The following is a 27,744-nucleotide window of genomic DNA, read 5'->3' as shown; positions in this document are numbered from 1 at the left end:
ATCTCAGCTCATCACTAGGCTAATATATACAATGTAAAATGCCATAGGCTGGCGCTAATAATGTTAGCATGTTGTATTTGTTTGGAAAATGTGTTTAGTGTGACAGTTGTTTTGTCGGAGAATGTTGCGAGTTATAATGGAGCCACATTGAGGGCAGTTACCTTTGTTACATGTTGCTGTTGTCCCTGGTTTTATATGAGAAGAGGAAAAGATTGCTAGATGCTAGGCTAATTTATACAATGTAAAATGCCATAGATTTGTGCTAATAACGTTAGCATGTTGTACTGATGGGGGAAATTTGTCCAGATAAAGACAAGTGTTTGTCTGTCAATTCTGAGATTTATAGTTAAGCCAATTTGCGTACTTGCGTTTGAAATTGTCTCTATTAAGCCATATTTAATGTGTGTTTTGAATCAACTAAACTTTACAGCTTTTAACACAGTCCTCCACCGCCAACTAGTGTTTTGGAGGTGTAACTGCAGAGTGACACAGACGCACCACTGCAGAAGTAAAAATAGTTTGCAGATTTTTTTTTTCCCCCACAACTAATCGATTAGTTGAAGATTATGTACGACTTCAGTCGACCAAGATTTTCCTTGGTTGACTAGAGCCCTACAAATAACGCCGCAAAGCTACGCTAAATTTTGGCAAAATGGTGTATTTTAATATTTCTGAATGCTATGGTTCCAAACAGCCCTGGAATTACATAAATTAGGTATGACTGTAAAACTGAGAGTTGGCAACCATACACCAGTGCATCAGTTCTGCACACAATTTGACCAATATTTGATTAAAGTAGCCCTCATAATCAAATGAATAAATGAAGAAGAAAATTATGTGTTCACTCATGATTTGACCCTTATGATTCAGTAACTTGCAGTAATTTCTCCAGTCAGGGTTTGATTTTACCTTTCTGTAATCATTCATTGGAGGGCATTTTTATGGCACAGGACACATCATGGCCTGGTTACAAGTCCTAAACAAGTCATAAAGCACACTTTGAACTGAGTAATAATATATAAGATTTACAAAAATCAAGAATACTTTTTAAAATGTGCATTAAAATAGTGATTACAATCATGACTGTTGCTCATAGGAATACATTTTTTTGTTAAAGTTTAGTGATCTGTGTTGGAAGGACTATTAACATGATCGAGTGTTTTTGAGCCTTTGCCTGAAAGCACATGTAATGCACTAGGTCAGGTTGATCTGAGCTATTTAAAAAAGGAGAGAATAAAATAAAAACACCACAGTGACACTGAATGGGTCCTTTGAGCCCTACACATCTTGAAAAATGTCAGACACAATGACCCCATCAAGAATGAGAAGTGTAACAAAAATGGCAGTAAAAGCATTTGAAATGAGTCCATCCAGGACTGGCCCCTGGGCTACTCCTCCACACAAGCACCCATGGGTAAGACTTCACCCCTTCACAAGGTGTATTTCTGTGTCCATCCGACTGTGTCTGTGTGTATCTGCTCATCTGTATGCTCCGTCACACACATGCACACACACACACACACACACACACAAACACAAGCCGAGAACACACCATCATTCCATTGTGTGTCCACAGAGTCACAGATGGCCAGTGGAAGTCATGCACTCAGGAGATGCACCAGAAGTGAAGGACTCACCTGAAGATCCTCTCCGGGGCCTGCTCTCCTGTAACGAGGTCATAGCCTTTCTCCAGATTAGCGTATGGCCAAGGACTTGACAACAGAGAGGAGGGAACACCATATCAAAGAAGAAGAAAAATATGTAAACATTTTTATGTCAGGAACAACTTTTATAATTAAAATGATATTAAAAAAGACTGGGTGATTATAATCAGTAGGCGATCTGTTGATGTTTTCAACACACCTTGAATATTCTAATGTGACAAATAAATTGATTGATAAAATCTTCTAATTTTCTGTGCCCTCAGTTCAAATTTGAGTGGATATGTTTGCTCAGAAGGTGCTCTATCCTTTGTCTCATTGTTCACTTCACATTGCCGCTTACAATAATCACTACCTTCTTGAAACATATGATGTTTCATATGTTTAATGCATACTGGTTTTGAACTGCCTGCGGGGAAAATGAACATGAAAGAGCCTGTCCATTCTTGATTCAAAGCTCTGTTTTCACTATCTACTTTTCTCTCCTTAGAGCATGCCACGTGAAATTACTTTTCTCTGACTCCCTTATTTCTCCCACTGTTGTCTCTCATCTCATCTCTCCTCTGTATGTGTGTATTTCACTCACTAGAGTTGCAATGCTTATCGGAGTGCACAAATTTGATTGGCCAAGTTGCATCATAGGAGATGATTCAACACATGCAATGTTTCCTGGTCAATAAACCAGTGCTACAAAATCCTGCTCTAGGTTAAGGAGTACTTGACTGCTAAAAAAATGGCCTTTTAATAAAAATAGGAGGTCTGTGCAGTAGAAAGATGCAAGAATTTTTGAAACTGGTGCTACAGAACCAGAACCATTAAATGCTCCCACTGGTGGGTGACGTAATGCGAACACATTAGTTTGAAACAATAGCGGCCAGCTGGCAAGAAACAACCTCATAGTCAGTTAAACAGTGAGCTTAAACATGATTCTGAAAACATCTGAGGAGAAAATAGGCAACTCAGTAATATAATCTTGGTTTATTTTTGATCAGCACTGCAGAGTTGAACCATTGAACCAGATTTCAGTCCCAGTTTGAGAGAGAGAGAAGGTCGGGTCCATCTCTTGATCTGCTTCTATATTCTATAGCCCTGTTTCCACTGAGAAGTATGGTACGGTGCAGTTCAGTTCAGTACGCTTTTTTTCTGTTTCCATTGTGAAAAGTTCAGGATGGTACCAATGGAACCGTTCCGTACCGTCCCCATTTTTGGTCACCTCTCCGTTGGGGTACCTAGCACACAGATCTGGTACTAATGAGTTGAGGCTGGTTTTGAGGCTCATGTGACCACTGTTCATACCATGGAGAGTATTATTAGTAGACTATAACTATAAAATGAAAGGATGTTTTGCTGCCAGAGTCAGAGAAAAAATAACTTAATTCTCAGGGCCAACTGCCGGCAACTTTTAAGGTGGAATGGTAACTTCTAATGCTACTCAATGTACGAGCTGACGATGTGAATCCATCAGAACACTTTAAATTTCACTGTGACAACTTTGACAATTAATTAAGTTTTTATGACAAACACTTTTAGTAATGAATGGACCTTCAAGCTTATTGTCTTAATTTCAACCAGGATGGCATATATCCCAATCCTCACTCGGAGAAAAACAAGCTTTGCAGAGCATCGTTCCTGTGTGCTCCAGCAACACCAAACCCCTGAGCTTGCTTGAGAAGGACTAAATGCACAAACCTGCTATTTTTAAATATCCCATCAAGAGAGACTCTCACTGCAGCCTGTTTTATTTTGTTCTGAAAATGTCGGCATGCAACCCTGCCCTGTGGACGATAAACAAGATGGTGACTTCCATCTGTGTCACCGGTGATGAGGAAATACAGTGAGTGCTGGACAAAGCAGTGTGTGAAAACAACCCCGCCCACATTTAAGAGTACTGCTGGCAGTAGAAACACTAGGGTGTCTGAAGGGTTACTTTTGGTTCCAAAGGTACCATACCGAAAGAGTTTGGTGAAAATAGGGCTTATGTGTCTGTGGTGGCAGCATGGGTGGCGGCCAATAAGAAAATGCAGGGCCCGTATTCACAAAGATTCTCAGAGTCCTCTCAGAGAGCTCCTAACTTAGCCTAAAAATTCCTAGCAAGGAATCTTAGCTTAAGAGTGATTCAGGAAGTTTCTGAGAGCAACTCTGAGCAAGGAGGGGACAGAAACTTCTATCTTAGTGAGGAGGTGTGTTGACCCCGTTGCTAGGTATGACGCTTGCTTATTGTTATGTTTACTCGCCATGCTGGTAATTTTACTACTTAATCTATTTGATATTAATGGTGGACGCAGACTCAGCTGTCAGCAATTACTGTGATTGCTGGCCTCCTTGTAAAAAGCAGTTTGATTTGGCAGAATGACCAAAACAACGAACGAAATGGAAAAAAAAAAGAACGAGAAAGCCGAACTGGACAGAAGAGCAGTGCCTGCTGTTGGCACCGCTTGTGGAGGAGAACAACAGAGTTTTAAGAGGGAAATTCGGTCCCGGGATCACGGCACAAGGGAAGAGGCAGACTTGGGAGCGCATTGCCCGACAAATCAGTGCCTCGTTCCCTCTCCTTTTACGCACAAGCGATGAGTGTGAGAAGCGCTCCTACGTGCTGCAATCCAAAGCGAGAGCGGAGATTGCAGCAATAAAAGGCTGTTAAAGCGCCGTAGCCTAATGGTCTGACTGACCACTCTGCTGACAGAGGGTTGTGACAGACCCAAGTCATCACTGCTACACACTGTTGCATTTTCCCCGTAGCCAGGCATCGCAATGTTGTGATGACCTTCATCTCAGGCATTATTGCGTTACTACGCTGGGTGGGAAAAGTAAGCTCATCCCTGATGAGGTCAACCACAAACATTATCTCTGCACGATCAAGCCGGTAGCGTCTTATTAAATCACTGTCGTTCAATATACGGAGAATATCTCTCCTTCCTCTCTGTCTTTCCGCCATCTTCTCTGTTTAAGACACTCTTAGGCTTCTTAAAAGTCCTCCTCCCTCCTCTTAACAGTTTTTCACCTTAGGAGCTCTCTTAAGGCCTAAGATGCTTTGTGAATAACTTTTATCTTACCAAGGAAAAATTCTAAGAAAAATCTTAAAATTCGAGGAATTCTAAGATTTTTCCTTAGAATGACGTCACTAAGAGCTACTTTTAGTCTTAGGATTCTTTGTGAATACGGGCCCAGAAGTACAGCCTGTCGTTTCGGATACCTAGGCACTGGTTAGATGGAGGGAAGTTTACCACAGTTCATGTACACATACTACCCACACTGTTTTGATACAAAGCTGGCAGAAAATTGGCAAAGTATCCATTTAAAATAGAAATGCTCCTTCAACATTGAATAATTCTCAATAATTTATTAGTTATAGGTCTGAGTCTGGAGATAGAAAGAGATGGCAGGTTATCATGGGGGATAATTTCCTCCCTCATCTCCTCTCAAATCACCTACTGAACGTTATGCTTTTTCATTAACAGAGATGCTGCAGTCACAATCGAAACACTCGACAGAGTGTATATGATACAATACACCCGAAAATTAAAACACAAGGTCAAAACTAACATCGCTTGATCAAAGACTGTGTTTTCATATGGATAAGATTACGCCCTGGCAGCTGCTACTCCAACAAAACTGTGAATGGAAATCTGATCTGCGGCTGGACTGAATCCAGCAGATGACAGGTGGAGCTGAATAACAATGTGGGACCTTTTAAATGAATCAATGATTGGGCAAGCCAGCTAATTGTCAAACAGGGTCAGAGTCAGACAGAGGGCTCATTTGACTTACTTTTCCCACCCTATCCTGTCAATTTCTACCATTTGTCTCTTTGTGTGTGTTTTCATGATTTATCTCTCTTTCTCGCTTTCACTCTCTTCTCTCCTGTGCTGTTTTGTTTCACTGCACACTATACCTTCCCTCCTACCTTCCCCACCTTCTATCTGTACTTCTGATTACCTCTTCAAAGTCTGCTTCCTCAAGTTAAAAGACCATACAGGTACATTTGCATGTTTTAGCCCATTAACTGCAAATTGCTTATATTTTACATTACTAGTGACCATTTTTGAAAGCATACAGGACATTATTAGATTGATTTTCTCCCTGGGTTTCCATTCTTTTTAATACTCTAGAGATCAACTTGCATGGACTTGAAACTTGCTCCACATAGCTAATCCATCACAGCGAACAATTCACCTTTATTTTATGTAAAGTTAATATGGTGCGCTAATGCAGCTGGGAATAGGGACTGCAAAACTAGCCGTAAGGTCGTTTAAGTACAAGAGTTGGAGAGAGTGGAGAGAGCAGACAGGACTTACCCTTCGTTTCGACCCCAGTCGCTGCGAACACAGAGGTGTTTATGGACAGGATCGGGAGAATAACCCTCATGACAGCTGCATTCTCCTGTGACAAAGAGAACAAGAAGGGGCACAGTGGCAGATATTTATTTATCCTCAGTAGCTGAATAAATTACCATGTAAGTGACCCTGACCAGCTCATTCATTAGAGATGTATCAAATAAGCGGTTGCCATGCTACCTCATTTTCCAGCTAAATTTCTCCAGCGAACAAAAATGGAGTCGATTTACAGTGACACCAGTATGATTAGCTGAGCTATTCCCTGGAATATTTTATGAAAATTATTAGCAATCATTCTACATCAAGATTCTCTATTACCATCAGGATGAAATTGCATGTTTCCACTATGACTTTTCTCTCAGAGTACTGTCGATATAAGCTCTATTGGTTAAAGGGACAGTTCGCCCTCAAATCAAAAACATATTTTTCCTCTTAACTGTAGTGCAGTTTATCAGTCTAGATTATTTTGGTGTGCAGAGTATTGGAAATATTGGTCATAGAGATGTCTGCCTTCTCTCAAATATAATGGAACTAGATGGCACTTGCTTGTGGTGCTCAAAGCACCAAAAAATACATTTGAAAAACTCAATTTCAGCAATTTCTCTTTCCAGAAATAATGACCTGGTTACTCAAGATAACCCACAGACATTGTTGTGAGTTGTTGAGTTTTTCAAATATTGAACATAGCATTAGTTCAGTTCAGGCAGGACCTGATGTCAAGCTCAGCTCACATCCCAGCCACATCAGCTGATGGAGCAGCTGATTGATTGAAGGGAGTCAGCTGATAGATCACATGATTCCTTTCTATGCAAACAATAGGCATCCTTTTCAAACTGCACTGGCCTGCCCACTGTTGCTGCTTCCTCTGCAAGCCACTTTGTAACCCGCCTCTACCCCAGCTTCTCCATTTCATGCTGTGTCTGACTTATCAATGTCATTTCTGTTTGTCATAGATGCTGGCTCTATTCTGTTTCTGGGGGGTCTTTGCTGCTGCTCCCCTGCCTTAGGCTTTCCATGTAGGTGCATGGAAGGGCAGGGAGGTTTGCTCCCTCTGCCATGGGGGCCGTACACAAGCAGCGTTTTTTGCACCCTAAAATTCATTGTTTTCAGTGTGGATGTGCAGCAGGCGCACTCAAACACCAGAGTGATGCCGTCGTGGCATGTGTGTGTTTCCAAGTGCCCATTTTTCAGGGCACGATGGCTTCTCCCCGAGATAAACAGAGTTCAACTTTTGGAATGCACCAGTACGCTCCGCATGTCATGTGACGAGGAACAACCAACCACAGCCGACAAATGTCTTTCTCTTCTTTCGTATATGTCAGTCTGTGTTAAATCTGGAAAAGTTGATCATTTTGGTGCAGGGCTGTCAGAGCTTTTCATCTGTCCCATGGATGATATATCGCAGACTTATAAACAGCACCTGGAAGAAGATCAGCTCTGCACTCAGGATTTCAGGTAAATAGGCTGTGATACGCTGCTTGTTAAGGTTGTCTAGCAACCTCAGGTGCGACCTGCCACTGCGCTCTTGAAAGCTGGCTCAGAAAGACACAAAAGTAGCACCCAGTGCCCAAAATTGTGTTTTCCGTGCGGTTAAAGACGCAGCATGTGTACAGCCCCTTAGGCTTTCCTTGTAGGCGCATGGAAGGGCACGGTTTGCTATCTCTGCTTTAAGGCTTTCCACATAGGCGTGTGGAAGAGGCTTTCTGTTTAGGCCTAGGAAAGGCAGAGCCGTTCCAGAACAGAACCATATCACCAAATATAATACTGCAAATGGAAATTAATTTTTCTTTGACTGAAGTGTTCCTGACTGAATTCTTTTTTTTCTGTCTTGGAGAACCACAAACCAAGCGCCATTTTGTTCCATTATATTTGAGAAAAGGCAGACATCTCTATGACAGACACCTCCAACACTCTGCACTCACGCCAAAACAATCTCAACTGATAAATAGCACCATAGGTAAGAAGGAAAATATGTACTTTTAATTTTGAATGAACTATCCCTTAAAGTTAAGGGCCCTGACGTGTATGTAAAACAACATGACTGCATACTGCATTTTATTATGTGTAAAGGCTTAACAACAGAGGTCAACAGTTGCCAGCACTGTCATTTAAACATTTTCTTATTTGCACACACACTGGTACTCCCTGGAATCAGTGACATTGACTCTGCTGGCTAGAATCTGACAAAAAGTGACTGGGTTTGCTACCTGTATCCCTATAAGTCTCTATTATAATCACTGAGGTATTTTTGTCCTTGAGCATTTTGTGTCTCGGTACAAAATCTCCTCTCTGCTCTGCAGTTGGCTGGATAGCTCCCACTGCAGAACGAGCAGAAACACTCAGACAACAGCACAGCAGCTTTGGTTTGGCACAGTGTGTGAATTTTTGGAAAGGTGATGCATTCCTTCTTTAGATAGCTTCGATAGCTTTAAGTGAAGCACTTAATCATTAAATCAACAGAAGGACATCTTGGAAGCATGGCGGATCTTACTCCTATATCTATTGGCAGAGCATGTAACAATACATGGAAAACTTGATGTTAGAAAAATATCGCAACAAAAAAAATACAAAAATAAAATAGGTGGACGCTAACTTATTTTAGTTTTGAATTGTCAACTTTATCTAACATCTGAACACTGTAAAAAGTATGTAACTTGAATTATGTGTGTAATTTGATTCCGATAAACAGGAATTGTCCAGCCAAAACATCGCTGTCTTTCTCCTGTGACTTACATAAGTTATGCATATATATATATATATATATATATATATATATATATGTCATATACACACATGTATTTGCTTTATCTTATGTGGGACAATTCTATTAGTTTCACAAAGATATAAATACGTTATAGTGTCATATATTGCAAATAAAACATTCAGAATCCACTGCATGTGTAATACCTTTTAAGTGGATGGATGCATTTGTGAACTGTTAAGTCATAGATAGCTCTACCCACTTTTCTATTAGCAGCGGTCCCAAAATAAATGCTACTGACTGCTTTCTGTTGACCTATATGGAGGCATAACACTGGAAAAATGTGTAATGGCCACCCCGGCAACACCATTCACATTTTATCACCTTGTGCTTAATAATTTAGTGTCTGAGTTTATAGGCTTAAGACTCACTGACAGAGTGATGCACCACCAGGATTCAGTCAAAGAGCAGCAACAAACATGTTTTTATTTGCTTGTAGCTATTTCATGTGCCCTCACTAAATGAGGAGCAAAAGCTCTTGAAATGGCTCCCCTTTAAAATGTGGGCTCAAGTAAACATTAATGACATTCAAATAGGCTTTTTGAATGGAAGATGAATGAAGAGCAGCTTGCAGGGATGATGTTTGCATCCATGATGAGAATTTATTTTCATGATTTGATCAAAGAACTTTCCTTTCTGTGCATAATAATAAATCTCCTCAGAGTCTGTCAAATAAAAAAGGATAGTCACAATAGTGAACCATTTCATGAGTCTTCGTATTTCAAAAAGTCCTCCACTTCATTCACATCGGCAGGAAGACATTGTTCGGCAGTACCTTTGAAAGCATTTTCAAACTGCTATTTCAAAAATAAAGATGAAATTATTGTATGTCCTATACCCATACGGTAAGATTTGGTTAAGTTTGGCAAAAGACCAGCCCACTGACAGAAAAAAAACAACCACATTGGTTGACTGTGCCAGCAGCCTATTACAACTCATACTGAGGTTTATTGTAAGGTGGAGCCTTCTAGCACAGTAAATATTAGAAGAGCAGAGGAGGAAGTAACGTGAAGTGAAGTGTCAAAATCTGTGTAATGTTGTATCGAAGAAGCCCCTATAGGGTGGGCAGGAGAAGTGGTGGATGAGTCAAACAAACACAGGACTTTCACCAAGGAGACTGATGTTTGCGTCCTGAAGTCAATGTTGACTACTTTTATAACAATGTAGCCTAATATGCTAGTAGAAGGGCTGGCTCTAATAGTAGACCAAACATCAGTTGACCAAAAAGATCATTAGATGGCAAGATTTCATTGGTCGCAGAAAAAAAAGAAAAAAAAAAAAAGAAGATGAAACACTATTAAGAGTTGTGCTTTGTCAAAATAAATCAAAACCTATATGACTGGACCATGTGGGAATTTAATTTGAATAGACAGCCCAGGAAGTGTCCACACTCAGCAGTCAGACAGGAAGTCACGCTAATTTACACTGCTAGTACCTGTGGTTATTCCATAGGCTAGCTAATAACATGTCGGGCAGGAAATCCAAAGTGTGGGGTCATTTTGAGAAGGTGAAGGACGAACCCAAGGTGATATGTAAACTCGTCTTCATTGGTCGACTGCAAACATGACGTATCATCTGAAACATGGAAGTAGCTACATGCCTATTAGCCACTTAGCACAATCATTACTGCTTTGCTGACAGCGTCATTAACAGGCGGCTCGCTCGGTGTGTGACGTGTACTTGTAGATAAAATATAGGCCTATATTAATGAAGGTTCATTAGTACGGTTTTGTATTTCTCTGTAATGTAGCACAGTGTTAACAATGTTACTGATACTATTCTTTCTCACACCTTGAACTCAAACCATTGTTTTGCTGCGCCCAGAATATAGAATTATATAATTAAAATAATATCATAAACATGCAGGCAACTAGTCGACTAATGGCCCTAAATGACGACTATTGGTCTCTTTAGTGGCATCTATTGGCAGAAATGGTATATATAATTCCCAGTTATGTTTTCATTCATGTGTAATCACCATGAAAATAAGAATTGTTGTGTTTTTGTTACATTAGAATAAGACTTTTATACCTACATAGGAAGCGAGACCTCGTCAATGGAGTCCGTCTACAGTAGCCCAGAGCCAACAAATCAAACACTGACTCTAGATAGGGCCATTTGCATTTTAGCATCAGCCACCGTAGTTCTACATGCTTGGCACACAGGAGATGTTTTAGTTCTACTGCCTCACCACTAAATGTGGCTATATTCTACACACTGGATCTTTAAGGTTAGGGAAAGGCAACGACTGTGGGTAAAGGAAATCAACTTTGACTGTTGATTCAAAATGAGAATCAAACAGCAGTCTCCCGTGTTCAAGTCCAACAATTTATTGCTTCCCCTTGTCGACTTTGTGGCTCTGTAACAACATCACGCTACTTCCTCCTTTGCTCCCAAGAGAAGAAGAGTCATAATCCCTGCAGCCACTAGATGGCTTTGTCACTTGAGTGTCAACACATTCTGCTTTTGGGGCATTTGCTGAAATGACTGATGCTGTCGTTTTTCTTAAGAAGACAGTCTCCTTTGATTTCATACTCCCAGGCACACAAACACGTATTCTGTTCGTGTTGCAAAAACACAGAAGCACACATACACACATACACACCCCTCCATTTCCCACTGCTACTCCTTGCATACACATTTAACCTAGTTAAAGTTAATTCTTCCTGACTGCCAGAGGCACTGCTTAATAAAATCCATCTTGCACATGTGCAGTCAGGTCACATGTTACCAGTTACATGCCAGAGAGGTAAGGAGGAAAGTTTCTCTCTCTTTTCTTTCCCTTTTTGGTCTGCCAGAGGCTGGAATTGGCATTTTCATTAGTAGTCTGTTAGTGGTTAGGCTAACAATACTACCCTGACTTGAGCTTTTTCATTCGTACAGATGCAGCGGGAAAGATTTGCATAGCAAACTCTGATTTGCTGGTGAAAATGCCTGACTGCATCTCTGATTAATTGGAGAGGGGAGCTGGGAGCAGGCTGCTTCCAGAAGCACCACTGACAAGTGACTGTGCCTTCTGCTGACAACTGTTTTACTTAGTTTTTGCTCAGTTTCAAGAGGAGACATCTAATAGGACATGGCCAACAAATTTCATACACAGCAGATGAAAAAAAAGTTAATCAATACCTAAATTACCAGTTTCTTTGCTGTTGAACGAACTGCTGGCAAAGCAAAGTCTAGAATCAAGTGGCAGTAACAGATCTGAATGCTACACTTGTTTTCTGTCATGTAATGCATCCCCTTGATGCCCCAAACACATTTCAGTGAGGACATATATGGATGTTTGCAATGTCTACATGGAACTAAATTGTTTATCCAACAAAATAAAATAATGCTAAGTCTGCGTCTTCATATAATACAGGATGTCATGAATGTATACCATCATGGTCATATTTTCAACAGATATTATATTCTATATTGTATTTTCTATATATTATCTATATTTCACATGCCCAGCCATAACAGAGCCTCACCATGATGTGCCAAAGAACAAAATTAAAGGTTACTTTTACTTCATTTATCTTCACTTTAACTACTGTGTTTAGCAAACATAGAGTCAGTTGGGATAAGTCTATTCCCCATGGCCTAGGCCTGCCTCAGGGTGATAAAGTGAAAAGGCAGCAGATGCATCGAAGCAGAGTCTTTGCTTTTACAGAGCAGAGGTGAAGTCAATCATTTGTGCCGGCAAATCAGGGTAAAAATGTGCAAATGTTCCTTCTATTCCACATATTATATAGATGGAGTTATGTTATTTCAAGTCTAGATTATGCATACATCAGAACATGAGTATTCTTACTGTGCGTTCACACCAGAAGCTTCCAAAGAGGCAAAGTCTGTCGCGGACTCCCAAGAAGCATGACTGTCACAAATAATTGTGGCAGCTTTGGTCGCTCTAGTTGCTCATCACTTGAATCATTGAACGTTCAATCGTGCTTGTCAATTTAAAGGAGCCGCAAAGGGGACTACTGGCTTGAAAGCAGCGTAGTTGCTGCTTGCTGTTGTCCAGTCAAAAAGCTCATAGTTGGCCTACAGAAAGTTATGTTTGGTCAATGAAAACATACGTCATCCCATTCAAACCAAATATTAGCCTGCAATTCTCTCCTCTATAACTAGCACTGCACACTTTAAAACTCACCAGACCAACCAACTACCTCCACGACGCGGCTCCAAGCCTCATTCATTTTATTTTGGTTATTATAAAGGACTGAGTGGGCGCCAACGCAAGTAATCAACTTCTCGATAACCACTGTCGGAACAAATGTGCTGTAGGAACCAAAGTTACATGGCTTGTTCTCTGGGACCCGCTTCATCGAAGCACGTCAGCTTTCCGACTGGTTGCTGCCGAACCGCGTCAGAGCTCACTACCATAAAGTTAAAGGAGTTTTAACTCCCCTCCAGAGCCCCATTGGTCGCCCAAGACACATGGCTGACGACCAGGTCGCCCAAGTCTCCGGGCTCTCATTGAAAATGAATGACTTCTGCCGCTTTGGAAGCTCTGGTCGCTTTTGGTGTGAACGTACTGTTAAAGGTATACTATGCGTGTATTGTCGGTTACTGCTTGTAAATGTAAAAGCCGACCCCAGACTCACTTTTGGAGCAAGCTTGGTCCCATTGGTGTTTTGCCTTGCTTTATTTGCGTTTTTTAGGCTCTGTGTCTGCCATTTTTGTAGCTATCGCTTGGATGGTTGCTGCTTACGATCTGGAACCTGGTCGCTATCTTTTTATTAAGTCAGAGGGCAAGGTCTCTGTACATTAATATCCCACCACACACTGCTAGTGGGTCATGCAGTTATTTTGCTAACTAGGTTGGCTGTGTTAACAAGTAAGCCTGCCAATAGGCTAGAATGTTGTTCAGTAACAAAGAGTAAGGCTAATAGCATTTTTTTTTTCAGTTGCAAATTCCTGCTAGTAATCCATTTTCCCTCCTTCTTTTCATGTTGATTCTGGATAGATTTAGTTAGGTTTATCCAGGACCATCATCATCATCATCATCATCATCATCACAATGATTCTGGATAACTTCTTCATGTCGATGGTCCTGGAAAGCGATGTGAGATGTTGATCCTGGCGCATGTCCTACTTGGCAACATCACGTTGTGCAGTGGGTGATAATTAAGAAGAATTAGTTCTGTAATTGTCTATACGTAATTGTTTTTTGGTGGGGAAATTCTGAATAGTATACCTTTAATCTCTTTTTACTGTCTGCTCTTTGTTTTGCTGACTCTAAATCAGTATTCCTGCTGCAGTGAAAAATGTTTTTGACTTTGTTTGGATGGAAAGTAATTGAGTGTAAACAATTGACTGTGTATGAATGATAAGACCATGTCCCCAAAAACAATTCTATACTAGACGTTATGTTTTGCTTTGATTCTATCTTTGCTTAAAAGAGATATTGGGTGCTAATAAAACAGCACGGAACTTAAACTGTCCTAATTGGAAACACAGTGAACTGGAAGCTTTAGTTTTCGCTTTGATCACAAGTGGAAAGCAAACCTGTCCCCTCCTGTTTCATCTCGGCTCCTGTGATGTTGCGACAGTGTCAAATAGTCAACATATCTTTTTTTTTTTTCCTTGGAAAAGTATAATTCTACCTTCCAAAATTAATAATCCAAATATGATTTTGCAACCAGCCTCTAATTCACAGTGACAGACTGCCTTTTTCACCTGTATTAGATAAAGTTTGTGCTATTTCGAATTTGGACACTCCTCATTTAGAAGTGAGTCCACACAATGTAATTAACAATGCTGGCAACTGTAACAAATGGTAGACAAGAGTAATCACACTCAATTAAGTATGGATAATTGATTTAGATATGTAGCTTATACGTAAGTACGTACCGTATATTGTACAGCCATATGTGTGTAAGGCCTGCAGGCTGCAAAAGGACACGTTCACTAAGTATTTTCCACCTCATCTCAGCACAGTGTACTCTGAGACACACCTTGCAAGTAATCAGCGAAATGCGTCTCTTTCCTTTATTCGAATGCCTTGAAGGGAGGATCAAGCAATTAACGGGAAGAGATGTGTCTGGTTGATTACACATTCCGCTGGATTAACTAACCTTTAGACAACTTGCAAAGCATCAGTTTTGTGTGGCAGTTTCTCTGCATAATAAAAACCTGGCTCAGATACAGTGAAGGCGCATTAAAAGGAAGGCTGTGGTTGAGGAGAGCAACTTAAACCTACTGTTGCTATTCTTTAGAAAGCTCAAAGGCAGCAGACAAAAGGTAAGTGTACCACAAAAAAAGCAGGAAGAGGAGGAGTTGTGCTGAATTAGTTAATAAAAAAAAGCTGCCTCTTAAAAAGATAAAGCCAGCAGTAAAAACACCACGCAGGCAGAGGATGGGGAGTTGGGACTGTGTGGTCATTAAACTTGAACTTCACTGAGCTGCTAATGCACTATGGCAACTGCACTCCTTTTTACATTTACAATGTGCATTTGGCTGGAGTTAAATTGGGATTCTAGGGAGACATGAGCCATATCACTGCTATCCATCTGCTATGTTATGAGTTTGGAACAGTTGCTGATTTGGTGGCTCATTGATTTATTTATTTTTATAAGCTGGATTCTTTTATGTGTGCTTTTATATCATTCTGTTCTTTTAAATACCTTAGGAGTCTGTTTAATGACTCTGATTGCATTAATTTTGCATACTTGTTGTTACAATGATGATGACTCAAGAAAATGTGGACTGGTGATTCATCCTAGCACACCACCTAAAGGACCTACTTAAGAGACCATAATTTGGTTTAGTTGCAGTGAAATGGCTAAATGCCATAGCTCAGAGTTCATTATGGCACACACAAGTTGAAAGACAGCCATCCGTATTAACAGGAAGTGTAGGGGCACTTGATGATCACGGGTTTAGAATGGTGTGATTACCAGAAGCAACAGCAGGGCTAGTATTGTTTTCACCTTGTGAGCGAGTATGTGTGTGTTTGTCATCATGGCAAAATGTAGTCCTTGAGACACCTATTGTGGCAGAAACTACCACAGAAGGTCTTGAATACTTTGCTAGGTGTTTGTCTGCCTGTCTGTGGATGGCTTTTGTCAACAGGATAGCATCACAATGGTGCAAGACAATGCAATATGTCACAAAACTTTAAAGGCTGAGAAAATAGGGGGGTAAGAAGTAGAGAAGGGGCCATTACCCCCCTGCTTTACGCCCCTGGCCCACATTTGTTTGTGGGATCACTGTCATGGCTGGTTTGATTCCATCTCAAAATGGTCTCTAGTTGTATGTTTGTTTGTGGCCATTATCACATTTACACATCGCAATTACAGAGACAAAACTGTGCTAAACGCTGTCGTTTTTCCTTCACACACAAATATTATCTGCAAAAACACCTCTCCATGCAACTAGAGAGCATTGCTAGCATTTGCTTTCCCAGTGCTGGGAAAATGAATTCATGCATCATTCTTAAGTGACGGTGAGCCATTTAATTGTTGTCAGTTCATCTGAATAAATTCAAGAATTGTATTAAATCCAAAATTGTTCCTTTTATTTCAATACAGTTGAACAATGAGTATTTAATAACAACTGCAAAGACAGATCTTCCTACAGTTATGGACAGAAGCTGTATGCTAAACTGGGTGGCTATGATTGATTGATTTTATATGATAAAATAGAATACAGTATACAAATGTGCAAAAAGTGCTAAAATTCATCAGGATATTACAACAAAGTCACATAACTTATTTCCATTGTGATCCTTAGGTATAGGCTGGGAGGCAGGTAGGAAAAGGGAATGACATATATATATGTGTGTGTATATATGCTTTCATGGAGTTTGTTAACAAGAGCCAACTGCCTCTCTTCAAGCTCATCTCCATCACAACTGATGGTGCTCCAGCGATGGTAGGCCACACTAGTGGGTTCATTGCACTGTGCAAAAAAAGTGAATCTTTCCCGGACATCCTTAATTATCATTGTATAATTCACCAGCAAGCATTGTGTGTGAAGATTTTAAACATGAAAGAAGTGATGGATGTTGCTATGAAGATAGTGTGCTCTGTTCGGGCCAGGAGTCTACAGAGAAGGTTATTCAGGGCTCACTTGGAGGAGACAAGTGCAGAACATACAGACCTGCTGCCTCACACAGATGTGAGATGGCTTAGCAGAGGTAAATTTTTGGCAAGGTTCAGTGAGTTGTTGCCTGAAATCAAAGATTTTCTGAAGCTTTCAAAACATGCAGAATATGCACAGCTAGAGGACTGCCAGTGGCTTTTGGACTTAGCGTTCCTGACAGATCTCACTGGAATGCTCAATGATTTGAATTTAGAGCTCCAGGGTCAGGATAAACATGTGATCAACATGATTAGTTCAGTAAACACATTTAAAAGCTAGCTGCAACTGCTTTCAAGTAGGCTGCAACGCTGTGACCTGCGAAACTTTCCTTACATGCAAGCAGAACTTCAGCGTCAGGGCAAAGATTCTGCACAGCTTGACAGTGCACGTTATAAGGAGCAAGTTCAGAGCATCTTGTCAGAATTTGAGAAGCGTTTTACTGACTTTACATCCATTGAGCCTGTTGCCAGCTATCTGTGTTTTCCATTTGGGGAGGGTATCGATGTGGATTACATTGCTTCCAAAGTAGCATCACTGTTTCAACTGGATAGCTCTGCTGTTGAGAGTGAGATTCTCACACTGCAAAATGACACTGAGATCAAATCCAGGGCGACACCTGGCATGAAAGGAGACTTCTGGAACCTACTGCTGGAAAACAAATATCCAAACCTCAGAAGATGTGCCTTGAACTTAACAGCACTTTTTGGATCAACTTATTTGTGCGAGGCTGCTTTCTCTCACATGAAAATCATCAAGTCAAAGCACAGATCCACAATGACAGATGACCACCTTGTGGCCTCCCTAAGGCTGGCAACCAGCTCCTCCTGCCCTGACTTCGAGAAACTAGCTGCCTCCTCCCAGTGCCAGAGATCCCACTGAGGTAGGGAAATACATTTATGCAACTTTTTTGCAACTCACAAACTACTTTTTATTATATCTGGATGGGTTTTCTGTTTGTTGTGTGCATATTAAATGCGTAGATAGGCTGTTGGCATTGGATACGGCTTCCTATGTGAACTGGGAGATCTCGACAGGCTGACAACTTTAAAAGTAGATTTTGGTTCAAAAAAGGTTGGGCACCCCTGGTTTATTGAGTGTCACACAACGTTTCGGTCTGGATAACCTTCATCAGGTGTAAGGTATATTATACCTGATGAAGGTCGTCCAGACCGAAACGTTGTGTGACACTCAATAAACCATTCAGCAGTGAGCGAGACGATATAGAAAGTCTTAAAATGGTCCAGACAAAATTTGAAGTCGATCTAATAAAATCTGTAAGAGGAGTTCCTTAAAGAAAATGTAAGAAGTTGCACAGAAATTTTAAAATGGTGGACTTTCTGTAGGGTTTACAGTTCGGCTCCAGAGACTTTTTAATAAGTCTAGGCATGATACTCGCGAAATTTCATTCATCTACGTGAAATTTGAAGGTGGGGGCATGAACTTTGAAAAGTGTTGGGGGGAGCTGTTGAGTCAATTCTCCATATCTAATCAGGTGAACCATATGAGATTACAGTTTTCTCCAGTCCTAATAGATGTGCCAATTTTCACAGTCTTTGTGTATTTCAATCATCCCAAAAACGTGTTTAAATGGTAAAAATAAAAATCAGAATCAGAATCAGAATACTAAGACCCTTCAATAGGGCCTTTGTGACTGCATGCTGTCGGCGCTTGGACCCTAATTAAAAATACACATCTGCACACATTTATATAGCAAAAATAATAGATCAGTGCAGCCACAGACAACGTTCACCGTTTTCAGTCACCCAACATCGAGCTAACATTACAGGCAGACTGGTGACCGGGCAAAAACAGTGATCTTAGAAAGTATTCCCATAAAATAAACTGAATGAATGTTCAGTGCAAGCTAGGTAACATTAAACGTGCTTATCATAGAACAGCTAAACCATAATCAACCATTTGCGCATTAAGCACAAGGAGACAGATAACAGGCCGGCAAACGCCATTGTGATGTCACCAGGGCAGAGAGGTAGGCTAACCCTAACCCCTATTTGCATTTTTGCTTCCTTTGTTAGATTTTCTTTTCTTTTTCTTGCAAGTACTCAAGCACTCTACTTGAACATGGAAATGACTCAGAATGCCCATCCCTAATTTAGATGGCTTATCTTCTTTAGGACCTCATTGTCACTGATGGAGCCTGCATAAAGAGCTGAGACAAAGGTTATTGCCCCATGAGGAGCCATACCAATAAACCCTTTATAGCTGCAGGGGGATTTATAGGTAGAAAACACCTCACTTTTAAGGAGAAGGGAGTTTGGTGTTTGGAAAGGCAGTTCAGTGCAGTGCAGCACCACTTGTGTATCAGAGTAGTTCTGAAAAAACATCTGGCAGGTGAGCCTTTACTGCATTCACAGACATCCAAATGCCCACAGCTCAAAGTACAAAGTAAAGAAAGTGGGCCCATGCGGTGATGATGTGGCTCACTGTTGCCTGGTGGATTTTGAATCTGTGGGCCACATCCTTCTGAGTCACACCCAAGGGAAGACAGGCTGTGAACAAAAATAATTCACCCACAGGCGGCAGAGACTGTCAAAAGAAGATCCAGTGCACTTTAGATACAATTATTTTCCTATTACACAGACAGACTAACTGACTTGACTTTCTAATAAATGAATCTGAAAGGTCATCGTTAAAAAAAAAAAAAAAGAAGACATTTTTGTGTCAAAATATTTTCTGACTCACTTTTAAGGACTAGCAGAAACCAGACGGAAACAATAACGCAAAATAATGCATTATCTTTGGAATCACAGTCACGGCTTTGTAAGGACAACAGAAATTTAAAATATACAACATATTAGGGCTGCAAATAACTTTCAAAAATGTATACACCAAATTGCTTTATGAATGCCAACATTTACAGAGTAAATACTTTTATATAGCTTTCTTTGTGTGTACCCTTATGTTGTTGTACAAAGCTGCAAATGGCTCCAAGATTTTGTTTTGTGTGCTGTGTTCTGGCGCACTGTCTGAGAGTAAAGTCTGGCACACAGCCATAATGTGGCTTGTCACACATGAGTCACAAAACTCTTCTTTGTTGACACAACTGACTATTTCAGCACAAATATTCAGGTGAGCTTACATAGTGGATGAATCTGGACGGATCTGCAAGTTTACAGCCCCGTTTCCACCAATCAGTACCGCAGTTCTGTTTCCACTGTGAAAAGTTGTGGATGGTACCAATGGAAATGTTCTGAACCATCCCCATTTCTGGTCACCCCTCTGTTGGGGTACCTAGCACACAGATCTGGTACTAAAAGGTGGAGCTGTGAACACTGCAGTCCGGTGATTGGTCAATTGTGGACGGTCAGTCTGCTCAGGGCTTGTGGCTGGTTTTGAGGAGAGTTTTTCATACATCAGTAAACTGTAACTATAAAATGAAAGAGTGTTTTTCTGGTTCTAGCAGCATCTGTAGTCTGAGAAACAATAACTTCACTGGGCCAACTGCTGGCAACTTTTAAGGTGGAATGTTATCTTGTAAAGTTAGTCAATGTATGAGATGACGACAAATCCATCAGCACACCTTAAAGTTCAATGTGACAACTGTGACCATTACTTAAGTTGGTATCGTCCCTCTTGGATGACAGATACTTTTAGTAATGAGTGGATCTTCAAGCGTTTAAAAATATATATTAATTTCGACCAGATTATGTGAACTGCATATATCCTAATCCTCACCGTGAGAAAATCAAAAATAGAAAGCATCGTGGATCATTGTTCCTGTGGGCTTCCGCAACACTAAACCCCTGAGCTTGCCTTAGAAGGACTAAATGCACAAACCCTCTGTTCTTAAATATCACATCAAGAGAGACTCTAACTGCAGCCTGTTCTGTTTTGTTCTGAAAATGTCAGTGTGTAACCCCATTCTGTGGATGATAAACAAGGTGCAGACTGACACAGGACTAAATACAATCCCCCACCCACATGAAAGAGTTCTGTTTGTGGTGGAAACACTAAGGGGATTCTAAGGTCTAGGTACCACGTCTGAAGGGTTACTTTTGGTTCCAAAGGTACCATACCGAAAGTGTTTGGTGGAAACAGGGCTTATGATGCTAAAGGTGTAAGGGTTCATGATCAGACGCTGGTTTCAGAGATACAGTAAGCTGTATTTGAATGGCGTTATCAGATTTGTAATGGAGTAGTAGAAGTAAGGGCACAGTAGTTGTAATCTTGGTGATCTATGTGGATCCGTAAGAGGATCCTAACTTTGGGATGAGTCTGTATTCAGTCACTCTTTTCTTTGCTAAACCCTGAGCTGTGGGGCATGCAGGGTAAAGCTTTTTCACTGAAAAAGCACCTGGACAGCTCCATATTTCAGACCTGTACGTCCGGCTGTAGTTAGAGGCTTGATTAGGTCTGTACTCTGAAAGTGTCGGCCGCAGACTCCTGTGTGATTACTTATGGCAAAGTTGTCTCATTGGATATTAACTACCCACCTCCTCTGCAGTTCTTTGCCTTTGGGAAATGTGTGGAAACTGAGATTTTACCAGAAATGTGAAATACTCTGCCTTTGCACACAGCCTATTCAGTGATGCCAAAAGTTATGGTTGACTGATTAGACCATGTTGTCGGCCTAATTCGGAGCTAATCACCTGTGATTGGAAATGGCCATTTGATGACAACAATTATCTAACTGTGCTCACCCAGTGCCTTTCCTGTTACATTCAAGCCAGGTGTCCACACAGACACAGAACCTGATACTGCACGTGGGAATAGTACCATCCAGAATAAACACCAATATTAGATTGTCAATACAATTTGTCACCATTATGCCACTGCTGTGTCCTCACACTCCACCTCTCTCCTTTCCTTTTTCCCTTTAACCACCGTCTGTTCATAATTAAGAGCCAAAAACGTGAAGCAGTACAAGTGGCAGTCACTTGAGAACACAAATCATTTCTCCTCACTCTTCCACCTGTATAGCAGACCTCATGTTACAAATGATGTGTTTCATTATAATGATTTCTAGTGTCTCACTGTGGCTGTGTGGGTGATTTTCACATTTCAAGGTTCATGGTGCGGCGACAGAAAAGTTATTGTTGTCCTGATGCAAATTTACGCTTGTTATAAAATTTCCAGGGAGAGAAGCCATTCTGCACAAAGACCTTGGGCAGACTCAACATAAGTGTTTTCTCATCGGAGTGTGTGTGTGTGTGTGTGTGTGTGTGTGTGTGTGTTGAAAGGAAAGATAAAGCAGGGGTATATGTTAACACCCCAGCAGTTTCAGTTCCAATTAGGTGAGGTTGGAGGAGCCAGGGAGACATAATTTCAAATGAGGAAAACAAAGGCAGCTAAGGAGGTTCCCAGGTCTTTATGAGGTTAGTTATGATGATAGATGGAAAGGTTGTGGAGGCAATCTATTCCTCCTTAGTAGGGCGTATAACTTTATGAGATAGGACGCACAGACGAATAATGTAATAACTTATAATAACAAACTTGAGTCATCACGACATCATGCCTACATCATTGGTTTAAAATGATAATCACTTGTTATGTGCTCGCAATGTTATCATATGTACTAATCGCTTATAACATTCATGGTCGCATTGTTTTTAGACCCATTACAGGGAAATTTTACTGCATTCTCACTGCCAGGCTATTATTACATCATCAGCTGATACAAAAACAGCCCATGATCCAAGTTCAGCTGTAGTCAGCTAGATCCCCCTGCAGCTATCAGGGAGTAGAAACAGTTGCCATTCATCCACTAACCTCCATGCTAGCAGTTGAGTCAGGTGGTGAAGGTGAAGGCAGGAAGGATTGATTATCCAGGCACAGTGATACTGTGACTGGTAGTCAAGAGTGGCAGTCAACCAGCGTGACATTGAAGCAGGATGATAGAGATGGTGTGAGATAACTGGGTGAAATGATATCCACTTGTGATTATAGAGCACAAAGAAACGTGAAAAATGTGTGTGACTGTCTGTGTATTTATGTACACGCTGGGGGGAAACTGATAGATGCGAATGGGTCAAAGGTTTAAATGTGAGGATTTAAGGTATGTATGTGTGAATTACAATATTTTTCCTTGTGAAATGTGAGCATGGTCAGATGATTAAATGTGTGGGAGTAGAAATGTGTTAATGAAACCATGTGTAAAAGTGACTCAGACCTAACGGTTAGAAGATGTACTAAAAAAAAGACATGCCATTTGCCCCTTCAGTTGTCAAAACAGTGTGCACCGATAGGTCTTGTGTATTTCCTGACGTGTGGTTTTCTCGTGAACAACAGAAGAATTTTAATTTAGAATCTCTGTGCAAAAACCTAGAGACAACACGAGGAAATGTCACCATGTCCTGGGCCAGCTTTTATTAGAGTGATGAAAAAAAAAGTCATACCCCTGGGAAGTAGGAGTGCTGACAATGCTGCAGCACCCCCGCACCCAGGTGGATGAGGTAGGCTATATTTGTATTTTAGCCACAATTTTTTTGCACCTCATTGTCATCTGCAATGGTCGTTGTTTTTTTCAGGTTGTATTAGTTTTCTAATATTAGAGACATTTTTCAAGCATTTCCCTACAGTAAATAGCAAAATAATGTCCTTAAATAAGGTCCAGTGTGCAAGATTTAGGGACATCTACTGGCAGAAATGGTTTATAATGTTGGTAACTGTGTTTTCATTCATTTATTACATTTATTATCACATAAACTAAGAATCAATGTATTTTGTTACCTTAGGGTGCTTTCAGACCTACAGTTGTCTTGCTTTGGTCCAAATCAGGGACTAATTTTGTCACAAAGTTGCATAATTGCCTAGAGTTGGTTCGTGTTCTCATGGCAGTGTTTACAAGCAGACCAGATCAAATGCCTTGCCCGAGAAAGCTGCTCTTGATTGGTCAAAATTTCCATGCAGGGAAATCCAGGAAGTAAAGAAAACGTCAAAGAAGAGTACACTTGCAAGATGAATGCAAGTCTTTCTAATGTCACAATGGAGGGACAACTACACAGGTTGATTTTAGTGCTGGTCATCCTGGACTATATTGCTGTCATTGTTCATTTTAGTCAAACCATACAGTTTGAAAACGAGGCGCAGCTCCAACTAGAAAACAATGTTTTGATGCAATGGATGTGCTGAATGCGCATATTAAAGGTGCTCACAGACTTGGGCGTACTATAAGCGAGCGGACTCCGCAAGGAATGTCTGCAGTCATTCGGGCTTCCATAGTCGAGCGCACTTGAAAAATGGCCGTGAAACACTACATTACCCACAATTCTTGCGTGTTGTTTCCACTCTTCTGTCATGGTATCCTACACTGACGACGAGGAAGAGGAGCTGCTCTGCCTGCTGGCTCTGCAAGCAACTAAACCAAAGACACGGTGGTATGTATGGCCATTAAATGCCACAAGAGAGTTGTTGGTGAGGGACATGCTAAGTCTTGACGAACATAAACACTTTCAATACTTCAGAATGAATAGTGAAAAATTCGACGATCTAGTTGGGCACCTAGCCTCACTTCTTCTGCACTCTGGGAGTCACCGCTCACCCGTCAATGCAAATACAAAATGCAGATCGGTGTCACATTTATTGGAGGTCGATGTGAAAAATACATGCCAAGCAGTCTTTTGTGTGACACTGGTGGGCGGAGTGGAGTCCGCGCGGACGTCCGCTTTTAGTCCGATTTTTTGGGCCTTAAGGCAGTACAAGAGGAGGCGCCTTGGATCTAGGTAGAAACACGTTCAAACAAACCACACCACAAACAAACTGCACCTGAGTTCGGTTTTAACCGGACCGAGACCACTTTTTCAAGAAGCTCTTGGTCCGGTTGTTTTGGTGTGCACCCAAGTGTGATTACTGTGTTCACACCTGCCCAAAGGAATCACACTTTGGGGGCAAACGAACCTGAGTTAGATTGAACTGAATCAAATAGGGCAGATGTGAAAACAACCTCAGAATGAGCCATTTATATCTACGAACAGAGTGGGTCTACTTCCAGAGTCCGCCATGCTGATCTACAGTAGCCAGAAATGGACAAACCAAACACTGGCTCTAATAGAGCCATTCACAGGAGAAGTTTTGGTTCTGCAACCTCACCACTAGATGTGGCTAAATCCTACATACTGGATCTTTAAATATCATTTCCAAAAAGTTTTAGGTAATACTAGATGGTTTTGTGAACCCCCCCAAAAATGTTAGTCTCCAGCATCCTAAACAGTGCTCTTGAAAATTTCAGAGATGATAACTTGTGCAGTGAATGCACAGTTTGAACCCACTGGACGCAGGATGATGGTTAATTTGTGGCACCAGCATGAACATAAGCTTTACAAGCATTAAATGTGTTAAACTGTTTCACAAAGGGCAAACTGGACATTTCACAGAGTTCTGTGGCACTTCAACAAAATGCATAGCTGTCAAATGACATCTAATAGTTCACCAGCCAGTTACATTTCAACACACGAGTCCACACTTTTTTTGTGTTTTCCTGTCTCTTGTCAAAAGTGAACTATCCATCTCTACACGGCTTATTGTTGTGGCGAGAACTGCAGTGTGCTCTGCAGTCTCAGAGCACAGAGAGCAGTGCCTTCCTATGCGGTTTACCCTTTGACATTTCACGACCAGCGGTTCACCCTATTGTTGGAACTGCAATAAATGTGCTCGGATGATAGAGTTTCAGGTCTGTGTGAGTGGGTGAGTATCATTGTTGAGTGCTATTGTGCAGGTGTTATAATGCATGCTAGAGGACAGCAACGGAAATAGAAAGCTCTTTTGAAGAACACCTTTAATTTTGCTGCCGAGTGGATGTGGTTGCCCTGAGGAGATACAACATACTTGAGGGCAATTACTGATCAAATAATCTTGCTGCTGAAAAGAACAGATGAAAAGTGAAATAAATAAATGGAGAGAGACAAGGAGACGGGGGGAGCCAGAAGTACTAATAAAGTGAGAACGCTGAATGTACTGGGGTCTGGATGAGTAAATGACTCCATCATTGAATTACAACCATTACTGATCTCACTATGCATAATCGTGCATGGGGATTGATGTAAGCATATGCACACGTGTCCGCACACATTCAGAATCCACACAGACATACGTGCCAACTCCATCTCTGGCATCTCCATGTGTACTGACTGAGTTAAGTGTCTGAAGCTCTAATGCATTATGCAACAGCCCTCAACATGCCCTTGACCGGGGTGACATGAATTTCACATACATTAAAGATGTAATCCATTCTAATGAGCTTAGACTTTATCTGGTTGGGCACAAAATACACAAGGGAGTTACGGCACTCAAGGGAAAGATAAATATCATCAAACTGTGCGCTGGGCTTTTGTTGGTATAGTTTTACTGTCAGCACAAATAGGCGCAAAACTGTATGATCTGATTGTGTACATACTGCGGTGGAAGCTGGTGATTATGTACCTGGATGAGGCAACAGGCACTGAGGGCTTCTGCTTACACACTAACAATGCTGTTCTCTAGCTTGGTGGACTAAGCTTTGATTATAGAAGCCTGTTACATTTACTCATCAATCGTTTACGAAAAGCAAACGCACTCCAGCCACAATTACTCATGGCACAAGAAGTATAAAGCAGGGGCAGGCTCCCTTTGTGTGGACCCTTGATCGGCAGCTCAGCCACTCATTCATGCATCCCACTGTAACTGCTATGAGGGCTCATTCTTCTGCATCCTTTTGACACCCACGCCTTTGTATTAGATAAAAACGGGATCAGGAAAAAGCTAGTGTTGCGTCAGTGTGTACTGCATGGCTGGGATGGTGTTATTTGTATCATATTTGATACACAGGCTTCTGAGACCTCTACAGTATCAATGAGATCAATAATTACTAAACAAACATATTGTATACAGTCTGGTGCGTTAATTGCCCTCATCTTGATTATCGATGTTAAGGTCTTTTCACACTGGGAATGAAAGGAAAGGAACAAAATGAAAATACAGAAAATTTGTTGATGATTTTTTTGTGTGTTCAAATCTTTCACACCAAGGCCAAGACAAATATTCAAATTCCGTCCATTCCACTGAAAAGTAAATGTCCATGCTGTCACACAATCGTCAATTCACTGCTGTTTTTACTGTAATAAACCCATCTCTGCACACTGGAGATGGGCTTGTTATTTATCGTCTGCAAGGTTACAATGTGTGTGTGCACTTCTTATAAATGTTGTCATGTTATTGTAACAAGTGTAAATGCTGAGCTTTATTGCGTTGCTTTTCACCATTCATGAGTCCCAGTTTGGCCTTCAATATGAGGCTTATAATACCAGGGCTCAGTGGATTTCTCAAAAAAAAAAGACAGTGAGTTTACTTATATGCTTCAATTGCTTATAATAGAAATAATAATAAATATATCTGATTTACCACTATCACGAATCCTTTATGGTCAGGTTTTATAGAATACCACTGACAAAGACTACATGTAGTTTTTGACACTTATGCCCACAACATAACGTCAGATACAGCACTTGGAAAAGACTAGTTCTCTATATGTTACCTTGACATAGAACTACCTTAAAACTTCTCTTAGTAGCCCAGGCTATTACTTGCTTAAATCACTGAACTCAACATGCGTACAGTATATTTGGGACAGGCGTCTATATGAGCCAGGCCTTTAATTCCTTTTACACAAAACTGTTGCTCAGCAACAGTTTTAGGAAATACAATGACATTAGTTAGTCTAACCATTATTAATATTACTTGTATACAAACTAGGCTTCAAACAATATATCCATTATGGGTAACACTTTACTTGAAGGTATCTACATAAGAGTGCCATGACACTGTCATAACTATGACATGACACGGTCATGAACCTGTCGTGAACATTATGTACATGTCATAAACGTTTATGACTGCTGTCATTAAGTGTCAATCGGTTTTTGTAATGACAAGTTGACATTGTTTGGGTTGTCTTGATTATGACAACTTGACATTAATCAAAGTGACA

The 27,744-nt window shown here is 40.8% G+C and overlaps 1 protein-coding gene across 1 annotated transcript in view; it reads right to left on the bottom strand.

Annotated features, from left to right (window-relative positions):
- Positions 1-27,744, bottom strand: part of astn2 (astrotactin 2) — a 443,146-nt gene that overhangs the window by 203,783 nt on the left and 211,619 nt on the right. Inside the window, exons 8-9 of the mRNA XM_033646535.2 lie at positions 5,957-6,041; positions 1,638-1,712 (exon numbers count right to left, since the gene is read on the bottom strand). Of these exons, the coding sequence (XP_033502426.2) occupies positions 1,638-1,712; positions 5,957-6,041 (160 nt within the window). The remainder of the gene's footprint in view (positions 1-1,637; positions 1,713-5,956; positions 6,042-27,744) is intronic.

The sequence above is a fragment of the Epinephelus lanceolatus genome, chromosome 19, assembly GCF_041903045.1.
Source record: "Epinephelus lanceolatus isolate andai-2023 chromosome 19, ASM4190304v1, whole genome shotgun sequence".
NCBI lineage: Eukaryota > Metazoa > Chordata > Actinopteri > Perciformes > Serranidae > Epinephelus > Epinephelus lanceolatus.
Note: the sequence above shows the minus strand (reverse complement) of the source record. Positions and strands in the feature narration are given on the sequence as shown.